The 14,306-nt window shown below is 57.5% G+C and overlaps 1 protein-coding gene across 8 annotated transcripts in view; it reads right to left on the bottom strand.

The window, feature by feature from the left end:
* Positions 1-14,306, bottom strand: part of MYO18A (myosin XVIIIA) — a 90,726-nt gene that overhangs the window by 36,004 nt on the left and 40,416 nt on the right. For 3 of the 8 annotated variants that reach the window (XM_074343150.1, XM_074343148.1, XM_074343147.1), the window contains exons 3-13: positions 6,287-6,374; positions 5,971-6,077; positions 5,688-5,864; positions 5,120-5,333; positions 4,722-4,864; positions 4,017-4,117; positions 3,119-3,182; positions 2,772-2,916; positions 1,151-1,162; positions 390-566; positions 80-170 (exon numbers count right to left, since the gene is read on the bottom strand). In XM_074343150.1, the coding sequence (XP_074199251.1) occupies positions 80-170; positions 390-566; positions 1,151-1,162; positions 2,772-2,916; positions 3,119-3,182; positions 4,017-4,117; positions 4,722-4,864; positions 5,120-5,333; positions 5,688-5,864; positions 5,971-6,077; positions 6,287-6,374 (1,319 nt within the window). Of the gene's footprint in view, positions 1-79; positions 171-389; positions 567-1,150; positions 1,163-2,402; positions 2,424-2,771; positions 2,917-3,118; positions 3,183-4,016; positions 4,118-4,721; positions 4,865-5,119; positions 5,334-5,687; positions 5,865-5,970; positions 6,078-6,286; positions 6,375-8,332; positions 8,369-9,558; positions 9,637-11,487; positions 12,190-14,306 lie in introns of all 8 variants that reach the window. The other 5 variants (XM_074343149.1, XM_074343145.1, XM_074343151.1 and 2 more) reach the window with 4 other exon arrangements.

Genomic DNA, 14,306 nt, shown 5'->3' on the forward strand with positions numbered 1-14,306 from the left:
ATCACATAAGCACAAAGGCATCAACCCCACCTTTGTCAGGGCAGGAAGAGGGAGCTCCTGGGCCCTGCCTGGCACTCACCTGTTCACCAGGGAGATGAGAAGCGTGAAGAGCTCGCTGTAGAGGCCAGACGCCATGCCCTCCAAGCACTCCAGCGCACTCAGTTTGGGGCCTGTGGACCAGGAGGGTCAACTGTATCTCCTGCTCCTTGGGACTCCCCACCTGGGTGTGCTCCCTACCCACCCAGGCCAAGTCAGCACACAGCCCTGGGCTGGGTCTCTCCTCCTAACTGAAGCATCTATTCACCCCAGCAGTCTGCCTGCCCCAGAGATGGCAACCAGCCCTGGAAGAGGCCTCCGGGGACATCCACCAGCAAAGGGGCTCAGGGTACCTGGGCCGTCCCCTAGGCTGCTTTCTTCAGGGCCCTGGCGGAAGGAGGTGGAGCGCTGCAGGGTGCCGCCCTGATGCTGGTGCTTGAAGATGGCCGAGGAGAGCTCTTCCAGGCTGCAGCCCAGCAGGTACGCAGCCTTCTGGGCCCACTCATGGCGGGCAAACTGCCTGCGCCCAGCTATGGGGTAGAAAAGAGGATCTGGCATCTTGGGTCTTCCTCCTTAGGCTGTTTGATAACCACTGTGCCCTTCAGCTCCCTCGATCCTAGAGGACAAGGGAGCAGGTTCCTTCCAGAGGGTAAGACAAGCCCTGAGGACACCAGCAGGGCTTCAGGCAAAACAGGGACAGCAGGCAGCTGCCAGCGCTTCCTATGTCCCTTGGGGCTGGAGAGAAAGAGCAGGTCCTAAAAGAGGAGGTAACTCCAAACTGCTGCCGCCAGAGGGCTCCCAAGTCGGCTGTGAAAACCCCTTTAGAGGGCTTGGCTCCAGATGCCAACGTGGGCAAGGACAGACAGGCAGAGCAGGAGCCAGCTCTGCTACGATGAGCACAAGAACCACCGCGTCTCAGGAAAGCACTGGTGCCTCCCCGTTCCAGGAACACATTAGGACCCTCCCCCTTACCCCTAGACATCTGCCAGGGGAGACCACAAACACCCACTGCGGCCCAACAGCAGAGGGGCAAGAAAGCCGCAGGGGAGGGGGAGCCGCCCACAAGCCTCTAATCGCGGCAATTAGGGAAAGCTAACAAGAAACAAGGTTTTACCTTCGGCAGCTTCTGTAAGGCAAAGGACCAGCATGCAGCATGCAAAGAAAAACAGCGTGTTAGCAAACAGTCATCAGCTGAGCCCGCTGGGCCCAGGGGAAGGGACCGTGGAGGGCGGGGCTTTGTGAGGATGAGCAGGAGAGAAAACACAACCCCATTCAGACTCAGAAACACGAAAACACACACGTGAGCACACACTCACAGCATCAAAAGAGTCTGTGGATGTGATCACACTGACACACACAGAAAGAGACCCACGAGACCCACAAAGACTTTCTACCACATACACGCACACACACCCCTAGAAAGTACTGGAAGCTCTGAGGAGGTAACAGACTCTGCTCAACAAGGTCCACGTGCTGATGCACCGAGGTTTCCCCTTGCAGTCAGCGCTGAGCAGGGTTACAGGAAACCTGGAGGCTGTCACCTCAGAGTGAAAGAACTTCCTCAAGACATAGCCACATGCCCACCCACCTGCCCACCAACACAGGCTGGAGGCAACTTCTTTAATTCAGAGCCTGCTTCCTCTTTGGCAGGAATGCCACCTGCTGGGATCATAAGGAACCTAACACCCAGACACCTGTTACTGCATGCACCCACCCTGCCATCCACCCACCGGTGCTTCCTCACTTCTGCTAAGCAGCCTGGGGCCCTTCACATCCCAGAGGAAGATGAAACCAAAGCCTGAGATGCTGTTCAAAGGCAGCATCCCTTTTCCTAAACTGGAGGAGAAAAGGGTGAAGAGGCGCTGGGAGCACCAGCCCATCAGTGTAATCTCAGAGGAAGGCAGAGGAGCTCCTCCAAGCCACACCAAGCTCTTGCCATTCGCAAGACCCCAAGCACAAATGCTGAAGCTGCAGTCCATTCAATACTGCGGTGCCTGCTGCCCTCTAGTGGCCTCCACCCTGACATGCAAGAGGAAGAGGCACCTACTACCAAACCAGTGGAGAGAAGGGAAGATCCAGGGAAAACTGGCCTTGGGGAGCCCCAGGAGTAACACACCCTCCCCCACCTAAGCCCTATAGAGGGCATCCTGAAATGGAAACAAAACAGGTAGAAGCAGCTATTTCTGGAACTCCAGAGAAGCCCCACTGCCAGCAGGTACCCTCTTTACCCTCAACCCTGGGGCTTCTCCCAGGCCAGTGCCCTCTGCTATGACAGACCAAGCCCAGCCCCCAGAGAGAGCCCAGGGCAAGCACCAAGACGGGGCAAGGTGGCCCCTACACCCCCGGAAGGGGTCAAGGTCAGTTACCCGCTTGCTCCTCGAGAGCCTCTGTCAGGAAGGGAACAAGAAGGAGGGTTATTCCAGGGGGACGGCTCTGAGTTAGTGCCCTTCTCTTTCTCCTAAGCCTCCAAACCCCCAACCCCCTCCTCCCACTCTTCACAATGCTCCCAGTCACCGCCACTCAGTCCTGGCCTCTGGCCATCACTGGCAGAGACACTTCTCCAGACATGTGGAGCCTGCAGCTCTGATGAGGGGGACTGGGAAGCAGCACAAGCAAAAGAGGGGGGTCTGACAACAGAGGAGCCCGTGCTGGGCGAGGACAAATGGGAGTGGGCAGGGCCCCCACACACCCCCCCCAGGTGACCAGCCAGGCTGTGGGGACCCACTGCAGGTTACCTTTGGTGGCGCCAGCAGCCCCCAGGTGGTAGATGGCAGCCAGGATGAGCCAGCAGACTTTCTGTTCATCGGGGGAGATGCCCAGCACCTTCATGGCTGCCTGTAGCTTACTGAACTGTTGAGCTGCCTTCTGCTTCTCCTCCGGCTGCAGGGACAGATGGGCACACTGGCACCAGATCTCAGAGGGGCTCTCCCTTCCTGCTGGACCCTCAGGGGGGCCAAGGCTAGGATAGAGCTCCCTAGCCAGAGCTGGGCTCCTGCTACTCCCAGGGGGCACTCAGGGCCATCTGAAGCTTCTCCTACCCCCAGGCCCAGGGGTGCCAACCCTGTCCCCACAGGCCCCTCACCTTGGCCAGTGGCACAATCCCAAACACGTTGTTCTCTGCCAAGTGGTTCAAGTGGAGCTCTGTCCTAGGGGTACAAACGAGGCATCAGCTCGGTGCTTGGTTGCCATGCCAAGGCCCTCTCCCTACCAGGCTGGAGGCAGACACTCAGCTTCCAGATCCAGTTCTGTCTGTCCATCATGCCCTCCAGTCAGGCCAGCTGCTGCTGCCTTTCCTAATTGGCCTAGACACTTGGTTGGACCTAGGATAGGTCACCAGAGATGCCCTTGTGAGAGTGTCCAGCCAGACCCCTGGACGGGAGCAGGGAACCTGCCTGAAGGCAGAGTCCAGCCAGGACAGAGACTGTGCCCTTATTACAAGAAGAGCTAAAGAGGATAGTGCCCTGGGCTGCTTGCTCAGCCTTATCATTTATCCTTTATTTCAGTGAACACAGACAGCAAGTCTGAAGGTCTAAAGGGAAGAGCCTGGCAGAGGAGCCAATGTGGAGGCAGGGAGGCCAGCGTGGAGGGCACTGGAAATGGCTTGGGCTTTTGGCCCCTGTGTGGGTTCAAACATCAGCTCAGCCCCACATTAGCCATGTAACTGCAGGCAAGTCCCTGACCCCCAGATCTCCAGAACTGGCTTCATGCGCAGCAGCGATCCTAGCTAGGCCTTGGGTATGCTGAAGGGTCACCAGTGCCCCTCACATATAGCCAAGACCCATGCCCAGGACCAGGGAGCTCCTGCTAGGCAGGGCCTTTGGCTTATTCATCTCGCCATCCCCAGGGCCTAGCTCAAAGCCTAACCCGTGGCAGGCATGCAATAAACAGCCAGCGTGGGATGCAGTCAAGTGGCAAGGCCTGGGAGCCGCCAGTGCGCGGGAGTCCAGGGCATCCTCCCTGTTCCCTCTGTCCCATCTCACCTGAGGGTGCCATCCCCACAGGCTAGCAGGTAGTAGAAGATGTTGAATGTGGCCTCACCAGCCGGACGCCGAGCCACACGCAGCTTCTCCAGAAGCATCGTCTGCGGCACAAGATAGAGGGTATGTGGGCAAGGAGGGAGGTGCTGGGACAGCTCCTCCCTCCCACACCAGAAAGAGCCAGGCCCAAGGGAACCAGCAGCTGCATCTTATTCTCAAGGTGCTCAGCCAGAGGCCAGATTGCCTCACGGTCAAACCTGGGGCAGGAACCAGAGCTAGGGAGGAGAACACAGGCCCTGCCACCCTGCCCAGCCCCAGGCACAGCACAAAGTTGTGGTGAGATATTCCATTTAGCATGGAAGGAATCAGCCTCAGCCAGGCCTTACTCTACTGACAGGCCAGTCCTCCCTGGGTCAATCAGCCTGAGAGAAGCCCCTGAGCAGGGGCCGGGGCCCCAACTAGGGTGCGGGCAACCCCAGGATGGGCAGGAAGCTGAGCTGGGCCCTGTGCAAGGCAGGAGGCATGTGTTGGGGGGTGGGGTGGGTAGGGGCAGAGTGTGAAGGCTAGGGCAAAGCAGGCCAGCCCTGCTGGTGCCAGGATCCATTTTGTTGGGGCAGAATCCCAGGAAATTGAGGGACAGGAGAGAGCCTGATTTCTAGGGCATGAAATCAGGCGGCCAATCTCCTACTCTCCTGAGTGTCCCTTCACCTGGATGGAGGCTGAGGCCACCTGGCCGGCTTGGTCAAAGTCCAGGGAAAGGATCTGGGAGAAGCGGGTGGCGTTGCCGTTCATGACGGTGGGGCTGTTTCCAAAGGCTTCCAGGAGAGTGTACAGAGCCTGCCACTTGTCCACTGCAGAAGACAGGCCCAGGAGCCATCAGGAAAGCCAGGGGCAGCTCGCCCCCAGCCACAGGCTCCAGAGGCCCAGCCCATGTCTGTTCTCCCAGCACCTGAAAGCCTGGAGTTAGTCAGACCAGAACTATCAGGGATAGGGGGGTTTTGAGGACATGGAAAGGCCAGAGAGAAAAAGAGCTGGCACCTAGGTGAGGCCTCCATCCCCACCCCCACCTCCAGCCCATTCTGTTTTCCCAGTTGCCCTTGCCTCACCAGAAAACACCTTGTTCCCACTGGTGCCTGCAATGGTGGCCAAATACTGCACCAGGTGCTGGCAGCTGGTGGTCTTGCCACTGCCACTACTGCCCAGGAGGATGATGGACTGGTCCTGACGGCTCATCAGCATCGCCCTGTACGCAGTCTGTGCCACGGCATAGATGTGGGGGGCCATGTCCTCCCGTCGACACCCCTTGAACATGTGCATCACCTTGGGCACAGGAGAGACAGAAGGAAGCGATGGAGGCTCTAAGCTGGTCCCGCCCAGACAGCCCTTATCCCCAAAGCCCCCATCTTTCTGGGTTTTCCACTCCAGAGGAGCTGGGGGGTTCTTAGTCTAAGGCCATGCATGGAAATGCAGATGCCAGCCAAGTCCTGGCCTCTGTGAGAGGTCAGGGGAAGGCCTTCTGTTCCCACTCCTTGAGATGACTCCTCTTCCCAAGGTCACTGTGAGTGGACAGGAGCCCCATGGGATGCCAAGGGGAAAGGGCAGAGCCCAGGAATGTGGAGTGGGTAAAGGGTGGGTGGATCCATGGGGTTGCATGGCAGCCGAGGGGGTCCGCACCTTCTCAGAGTACACAGCCGGGGCCCCACGGGGGCTGAGGACAAGCAGGCTGGGGCCGGCGTATGTGTGCAGCAGGCTGGCACCATAGCGCTGGCGCAGCGTGTGCAGGACACTGGATTCGTTGAGGTACACCAGTGAGGCCAGATCCTCTAGACGGTCGCAGGAGGGAGCGTTAGCCTGTGTGACAGGACGGGATGGCAGTGAAGAGGCAGCTCTGCTCTGCCATTGGACAGCCTGCCTGGCCCAGCCTACCCTCTGTGCCCTCCACCGGCCGCCTACGAACCTTCTCCACATCATCCTCATCCACATCCAGGATAGCTCCGTCATGGTCTAGCTTCACACGCACCTTCCCCTCAGGCAAGCTGAGCTCCTCGGATTTGAGCTGACTGGCTGCACAGCAGGGACAGACAGACATACATGGGCCTGGGCAGCCATGACAGCCCTCTTTGGAGCCCTTCATGGTCTTGCCTCCTCCCCACTGTATCATCAGCCTCTCCTCGCTCACCACCCAGCCCTCTCCAGACCCGGAGGCATACCCACTGCCCAGCCCTGAAACCAGAGAGGTCCAGGCATCTGCCCCTGGGCCTCCCCAGACTCACCCAGGGAGAAGCCGTCCTTATGGACCAGCCACACCTTCTCTGTCTCATACCAGGCCTCCTCTGCTGCGATCTGCTCTTCTGTCTTCCCCTGTCAGAGAGAGGGGAAGAATAAAGAGTCAGACCCTGTTCTGGAAAGCAGACAAGGACAACAGGAGAGAGGACACACATGAGGGGAAGGGCTTACGGATGAGCCACTGAGCGAGGGGGACAGGTGGGTGGCAGACACTGAACAGGAGACATCAGAGATGTCAGAGGAAGAAGGTGGGAAAGCCAGGAGGGAGTGGTGGTCCTGCAAAGCCCCAAGGACAGGGACACAGAGCTAGGGAACATGCCAGCCCTGAGGGTCTGGAAAGACAGGGACACATGAGGAATGTACCCAGGAAAGCAAATCACTACCTCCTTCTTGCCCCCTCCCTGTGAAGCCTGCAGGATGAGTCTCCTGAGCCCCTCGCCCGCACCCTGGGCCACAGCTACTATGACCCCTCATGTCCAGCTTCTCCGTTCATCCACCTGATAGGCCCTCCCTCACCAAGCTGGGAAAGGGCATTTCCTCAAGATCTGAGAAGTGTCTACTGAGGATGTTAGTGCAAACTGATGGGTGGGTCCTGAGTCCTCACCTTGGCCCTGGCCTTCCCCTCCAGAGGATGCTCTCCTGGGCGGGGGCAGTGCGTAGGTGCACGAGCCAGCCCCCTGCTCCTCCCCAGGAGGAAACAGGTGCACAGACCCACATGGACATGCTAAGGCCACACAAGGACATGAAGCAGCAAGGCCAGGGACACAAGGTGGGGGCGGGGGAGACTTGCATGCCACGTGGATGGGCATGGAATGGGTACAAAGGGGCTGGGAGCCCCTGGCGACCCCAGCGACCACCAATCAGAAAGAAGCATTCACAGGCACTGTCAGGCTGTGGGGCTGCCAAACCTGGCACCCACTAAGAAGACCTGAGCTGGACAAACAGGAGAGGGGCCCAGCTCCATGGCCCATCAGGCTCCTGTAGGAGAATGGTCACCCCCTGTGGCGTGAACAACCACAGCTCCAGCTATGGGGTACAATCACTCTCCTGGAGTCCCCCATTCTCATGAGTCCTGGGGCCAAGGCATAGACCCTGCTTTGCAATACTGACTCCTTGGGTGAGGGATTGTAAAGGGCAAGAAAAAATAATAAGTATGTTCTTTGTTACATTTCTTGGAGCTGAAAGAAAAAGATCTGGGTTCTACTCCCAGGTTGGATTCTGGCTTCAGGTGACCCCCTCCCTTGCTGATGGTCCTTCTTGGCTATAGAGCCAGAAGGCGGGACTACACAGCAGTCTCCAGACTGCATATCATGGACCAGAGAAATTACCTTTCAAATAGGAGGAGGACTATGGGGCTGTCAATGCTTTAATTTGCGTGAAGATATCAAAAAAATGCTATTTTTTTATACTTGAAAAAATGTAATTTTATAAAACAAAGTTACTTTTTTTCCAAATCATGAGACAGGTGAAAACTTCGTCTCACATGGGCATGTTCTATGGATCAGGTATTTGCAGACTGATGAAAAAGGTGACATCAAAGGATCATGGCCTATAATTAACTCCTTCAGAGCCAATCTGAAGATGGCTTCCCACATTGGCCAGCAGGTGGAGACAGAGGATGTGCGTCGTCAGGCTTAAGAGTGGGCAGGGGGCGGGGGTGGGGGTTGGTAGAGATTCAGACTTTTCAGCTTTCTCTACCCAGAGAGCACAGAATTGAAACACCTAGAAACCAAAACTCTGGCCAGGCCCTTGGGCTTCAGTGGCTAAGAACCATGCACTGCAGAGGCCAAACTCAAGTGGTGACACAGTCTAGACACTGCCCCAGGGCCTGGCACAGAGCTGCCCCATCTCAAACTTCTGGCATTGCCTCCCCTGGGGGTCCCCCCAGACACCGGGTGGGAGCCGGAAGGGAAAAGAGGCCTTACACTCCAGCACGAGGCCCGAGCACAGACGCCAGCCCAGGTACAGGCCGGGGGTGGCGGGTGGTCACCGGAGGAAGCGGAGGGCTCCTGAGGGGGGCAGGAGTACACTACCTGGCTGTGGGCAGGAGAGGCAGCCTCAGGGTCCAGCTACCAGCAGCAAGCAAAGAAGAGAGAGAGAAGAAGAGGGGTGAACACAAGCAGATTGGCACGTCCCCTTCAGCAAGCACCCTGGGCCAAGTGGAGGTGAGAGAGACTCAGCACCGGGAGGTGGGGGGACCTGGGGGGAGGCAGCCTGGGCAAGTGAGCTGTACCCAGTCAAGGGGAGGCCAGACCAGGAAGGAGAGGCGCTGCTTGGTAAAAGGAAACACTTCGTACCGTAAGATCCCTCAGAGATGTTCTGATAAGTAATTCCCTGTGACAGGAGAGTGCCTCTCTGCCTCAGGCCACAGTCTGTCCTGGGCTGGCCATTCAGTCCATTCTGAACTAGCCTCCTCTTCTGTGTGCCAGGAGGGGCCACCTCACCACAGACAGGGCCTGGGCCCCCTGGGAGCCTCTGGCCTTATCTCCTGGGCACTTCCCAACCTGGCTCCCTTGTAGCCACTGGACCCCAGCACAGGCTGTCCCTGACCTCCAAACACACACCCAAGGGTGTCACTCCCCATGCCAAGGGCAGCCCTTCAGAGCTGTTACGCCTACATATTTCATCAAACAAGCCCACCAGCAGCCCTAAATCCAGGACCCCTTCCTCAAGGCCCCCACTGCACACCTGTACCAGTCACCACCCCATGGCAAGCACAGGCATCACCCCATCCAGGGTCACCCACCCACTACCCAAGAACCAAGGGACTGTCAGCAGACCCTGTGGCCAGCCTTGATCTCTCTGTCTGGTTACTTAAAGGCCTTTCTGGGGAAGAAGGGGAGTCAGCCACTCCTTCTTAGAAATGGGCAAGGAGTTAACAGGCCCCACCCAGGCCTGGAGAGCCAGGGCATCAAAAAAGGGGAGTGTCAGCTCCCTGCCTCACACCCACCAGGCCCTGGCACCAAGACATGTCCTCCAGAGCAAGAGACAGGCACCAGAGAAGGGGGCTGGATCTCCAGCCAAGAAGGGCCCCTCCCATGGGCTCCCTGGAGGAACAGGCCTCCCCGTGCTCAGACCCTTCACAGAGCCCTTCTCTCATGTTTCCAAGTGGGAAGCCCATATGAGGGCCCCCAGTCCACCAAGGAGCCACCCTTCCATTGTCAGGTGCTCCTAGACACAGACACACACAGTCTGGCGACCAGCCCCAGCAAGAGGAGGACCAGGGACTGGGGAAACCACAGGTGAGAGGTGGCATTACAGAAGCTGTGAAGATCCTCTCAAGCCGCTGGTGGGCCTCCTCTGTGGGGGTCAGCCGGACCTCGGGGGCAGCTCCTGCCTAAAGGTCAAATCACTATTAGTCCCGGCCCAGGGAATGGTGGGGACACAGCATGCCAAGCTTCTAGCTCAGGAAGCCACTGGGACCCCATGGGTAAGTAGAGTAGGGTCAGGGAGGCAAGCCAAGTGAGAAAAAAACAGGTGCCTGGGGGTTCTAGGGTTATTTCTTCCCACCACCCCAGCACAGGACGGCCTTGTTCTCCCATACATCCTCTGGCCCCTGCCCTAGGCCCAGGTGACAGGGGGCTGAACTCCAGGTCAGGGCCCATCTCAGCCCAAATCCACCCTAGTGAGAGGCCAGAGGGAGGGCAGCCGGCCCAGGAACCAGCACATGACACTCTCTGGCTCCTTGAAGGTTCTTAGGGACTAGTGGTTCACCTCACAACCCTGCCTGTTGGGCCAAAATGCCTCTGCCAGCTCTTGTGTGCCAGGAGGTCACCTCCCTGATTCAGAGTGAGCTAGGAGGGTAGGGGAAGCCACCACCTGCTCCTCTCTGAGTTCTAAAAGCTCAGGAAGAATGGAATGGGGAGCAAGGAGGGTTCTGGGGCCTGAGGAATCCTAGGAGGTAGCAGTCAGAGAGGGCCTCTAGGGCCTGGGAGACAGGACAGGCCTTAAGGTGGTACCTGCCCCCCATCCCCCTGACTGTCCCCTTCCAGCCAGAAGTAGCATGCAAGAGCACAGAGAAGCAGTGGTGAAACCTGACGCATCCCACCCGCCTCACACAACCCCATGAGGCCCCATGAAGGATCCACAAAAAGAGAAAGCCTGAAGAGAACAGTCCCCAACCTAAGGACCAGCCAAGCAGGCATCACCTTCCAGAGGAAAAGGGTGGACAGATCATCCTCGGCCTTCTCCTGTGCCTCTCAGCCTCCTGTCCAACCCAGAGGGCACTTTGTGGACAGGAGAGGCCCCAGATCCGAAGGGGGCCCACTGTGCCCATTTGCTACCCAGGCCCAGAGCTCCTCAAGAGTCCTGCCGCCAGAGGGGACTGCTGGGCAGGCCTAAGGAAGTAGCGATGGCAGTGATGGTACCAATAATTACTGTTATCAGCATCACTATCAATGAGACCATTTACTGGGCACCCACCAGGCCAGGGACTGGACGCGGAGCATTCATTCCCTATATCCTTTCTAATCTTCACAGCAACCCTTCAAAGCACAGAGTATCTCTTATTTGCAATTCCAAAATCCAAAAAGTCCTCCAAAACAAAAGAATTTTCTTGACTATTTTGGTGGCAAAAGCTGTTTATACTCTCTTCCTCCTGTGGCATGAACATTCCTAATTTTCCTGTGGAAATATTCATGTGTTTGGTCACAGGTTGCTGCTCATTATGTCATTTGTATGACACTCTCAAATACAAAAATTACTAATTTACAAAATACTTCTGGCCCCAAGGGCTTCAGAGGAGAGACTGTTAGACCTATGTTACCCCCATCTGACAGATGAAGGCTCAGAGATGCTAAGGTCCCACAGGAGTGAGTAGCGGGGACGGGATGCAAGCACAGGTCCCTGACCCCAGAAATTCTGTCCTTCTGCCCTCGCACTGATCTACTAAGACTCTGATCCTCAACTTGGGATCTGAGGCCTTAAGCTGACACCGTGCAGCTGGGGCCCAGGCCCCAACTCCCACGCAAAAGTGCAGAAGAGCAGCCACATGCTAGTTAACAGGCCCCCTGGGTTCCGGCGTTTGGAGAAGGAAGGCCATGCAGCGCTGCCGTCAGCACATGGCCCGGGCCCAGCTTCTCAGTCATGCAGGGCTTGCTGAAGAGCCTTGGTGAAGCCAGCTGCCAGGCGGCCAGCCCTCAGGAGAGGGCAGTGAAGGGAACGGGAGGTTAGTGACACACTCAGATACCTCCTGCTGCACATCAGGGACTGGTGACTTGTTCTGCCGCAATCCTGTGAGGTTCAACTTTGGGCCAGCAGAGCCTGGGTCCGCGAGCTTTTCCGGTGGGGCTGGGGGACACTGCTTTCCTGGGGTTTCAGGCCTGGCTGGGGAGCCTGGCTTCTCTGAGGAGTCCACTGTCTCCGGGGAGACTGGTTTCCCCGAGGAACCTGGCTCCTGGCTGGAAGGCTTCTCCCCCTTTCCGGGAGACTGCCTGCCACGTGGCTTGTGGTCCTTGCCCCTGCCCCGGGACATCAGGCTCCGCAGGCCCACGGAGAGCTCATCCTTGGCTGCCTCCTTCTTCACTTCAGGCTTAGGTGGGGCAGGGGGAGCAGGAGGGGGCGGTGGCTTGGGACCAGGACCTGCCTTCTCGCCCCTCTTGCCTCGAGCCGGGTGTTCAGGGGACCTGACCCCTCTGCCTGGAGGCTCCTTGGCACTTCCAGGCTCCTCGCCAGGCAGCACCTTGCTCACCACCTTCCTCACTGCATTCGCCACCCTCTTCCGGGACAGGCCCTGGGCCTCCTCGCTTGGGCCTTCTGCCGAAGCAGCCCCTGGGCCATTCATGGCGAGTGTGGACGCAGGGCTCTTGGCCCTCTGAGGAGTCTCTGAGGGGCTGGTGGGAGGCTGAGGACTCCTAGATGGGCCACTGCCGTCCTTTGAGCTGCCCTCTAGCTACAGTTACACAAACACAGGGAGACATTAGCATCAGCCGCTGTGGCCCTGCCCACCCCACACAGAGGTGCACACTCATGCTCAGCCCTGGAACAGACCTTGCATTCATCCATCAAACAACACAGCTCCAAGAGGCTACCCAGGAAGCCCTCATTCCATCTTTCAAATAGGACAACTGCATCTGAGAGTTTGGCTTCTCTTTCCCACAAAGCACGGGCAGGTACTGCTGTCACCTGCTGTCTACCTCCAGGCTTAGCACAGAGCTGGGAGAGGCCAGCACAGAGAGCCCTGATGCCCACGAGGTGCCCCAGGGTTACTGGCTATGTCAGGACAGCAACCAAGCCAGGATCCAGGCAAGCCCCCTCCCTCACGGCCCAAACACAGCAGAGACAGAGCAGGGAGAGGTCAGACACGAATCCGTACCATCAACCTTAGGCCTAACTCTGGGGCTTTCTGCCTTTGTGGTCCCTGATTCTTCTATCACCTGGTTTTCTGGGCAGTCAGACCCAGAGCCTGCCCATCCCAATGAAAACAATAGCCAGGAAGTAATTCTTGGCCCCGAAACATGCCAAGTCTCCTGCCTCCTCACTCTTCTGGTCTGTGGCCACTATCTACCCCTCACTCACACTTTCAAGAGCTGCAGAAACCCAGTGCTGGCCCAGGGAGCCTCCACTTCAGCCTGCTTTCTGCCAGCTTCCTTGCAGTTTTCCTCATGCAAGCCTCTCAAGGGCTGGAGACCTCTTAGTTCCCAGAGTGTGCACATGAAACAATGGGAGGAAGAGGTGGCAGCTGCAGAACTTGAAGGGTTAAGCACTCAAGTGACCGCAGCACCACTCTACCTAGAGCTGGAGCCCTGGCTCCGTCCCCAGGCACCCAGGAGCCCACTACAGATGCTGGCACACTGGGCCTGGTGGGAACTGCTTGTAGTCCTAAGAGACCGCCACCGGCAGGCCAGGCTAGCTAACGGCAGGGCAGTTTCCTGCAAAGCCAGCCACATTATCTAGGGGAGCAAGATCAACCTGGGGGCTCCTTGCTTGTCAGGCAATGCCCTGCCACTAATGAGTTGTGCTTGAGTTCTCAGTCTCCAAAACAATGACCTTGGTTCTGGGGTGTACCTGGGTACTGGGCTCTGCAAGGGGCTGGCTGCCATCTCTGCTGAAATGCAGGAAGATGCTTACAGAGTGGACTGACCTCCAGCTGCCGTGTGGAGAGGTTGCCCCACATCCCGAGCAGAGATAAGCCAAATGACCTCAGCTCAGGCCTCAGCTGTGGGGTGTCCCTGCTACAGGAGTGGGGAGGGGAGGGCTTGAAGGTGCCTCTTCCTCAGCATCTAGGACTAAGAGTGTTCCATGGCACGTTAGGGCCCTGCAGAGCCTGTGTGGCCCCAGCTGTTGGGTCCCACTCCCTTCCCCTCGCTCTTCTGGCTTTCCTCCCATGCCCTCTAGTCAAAGCTGATGGTGACGATGACAATGATGATAATGACAGTAAATGCTAACACTTATACGGTACTCATTATGTGCCAGGCAGTCTCCTAAACAATTTACATGTAATTTTGCCCTCAAATCCAGCATATTCCAAGACCCCTCTCTCACAAATCTCAACCATATCCCCTTGAAATCACCCTGGGCTGGCAGGACTGCTTACAGATCAGGTGGAAGCCATAACACCTGGCTAATCAAATCCCCATCCAAGGAAGTCAGGGAGCCGGGACAGGCACCATCTGGGGTAATGAAGTATGGATATGTTTTGTGACCCAGCTCTGTTCCAAAGTCCTGGGCACTCCTGCCCCCTTTGTGGAACTACACATCTCTAGACCTGGCTATTATGGAACTGACTCTTCTCTCATGCCTTAAAAGTGTCCAACTTTATTCAGGGTCTCAATCCCAAGGCAGAATGACTTCGTGGGGGTGGTAGCACTGCGTAGCTGGAGCTTGCCTCCAGGTCACTGGCACCGAGCAGCTGACAGGGTCTTGGGAAGAGACAGCAGCAGCTGCAGTAAAGTCCCTCCCTGCCCTTGCCTTGTGCCACTCAGAGCAGGATGAAGAGTCTCAACAGCTGAGCTCTCATTTGGCGCTCCATGACCTAAAAGTTTGCCCACCTAAGCCTCTCCAGCCCCA

This window comes from Camelus bactrianus, chromosome 16 (assembly GCF_048773025.1).
Source record: "Camelus bactrianus isolate YW-2024 breed Bactrian camel chromosome 16, ASM4877302v1, whole genome shotgun sequence".
NCBI lineage: Eukaryota > Metazoa > Chordata > Mammalia > Artiodactyla > Camelidae > Camelus > Camelus bactrianus.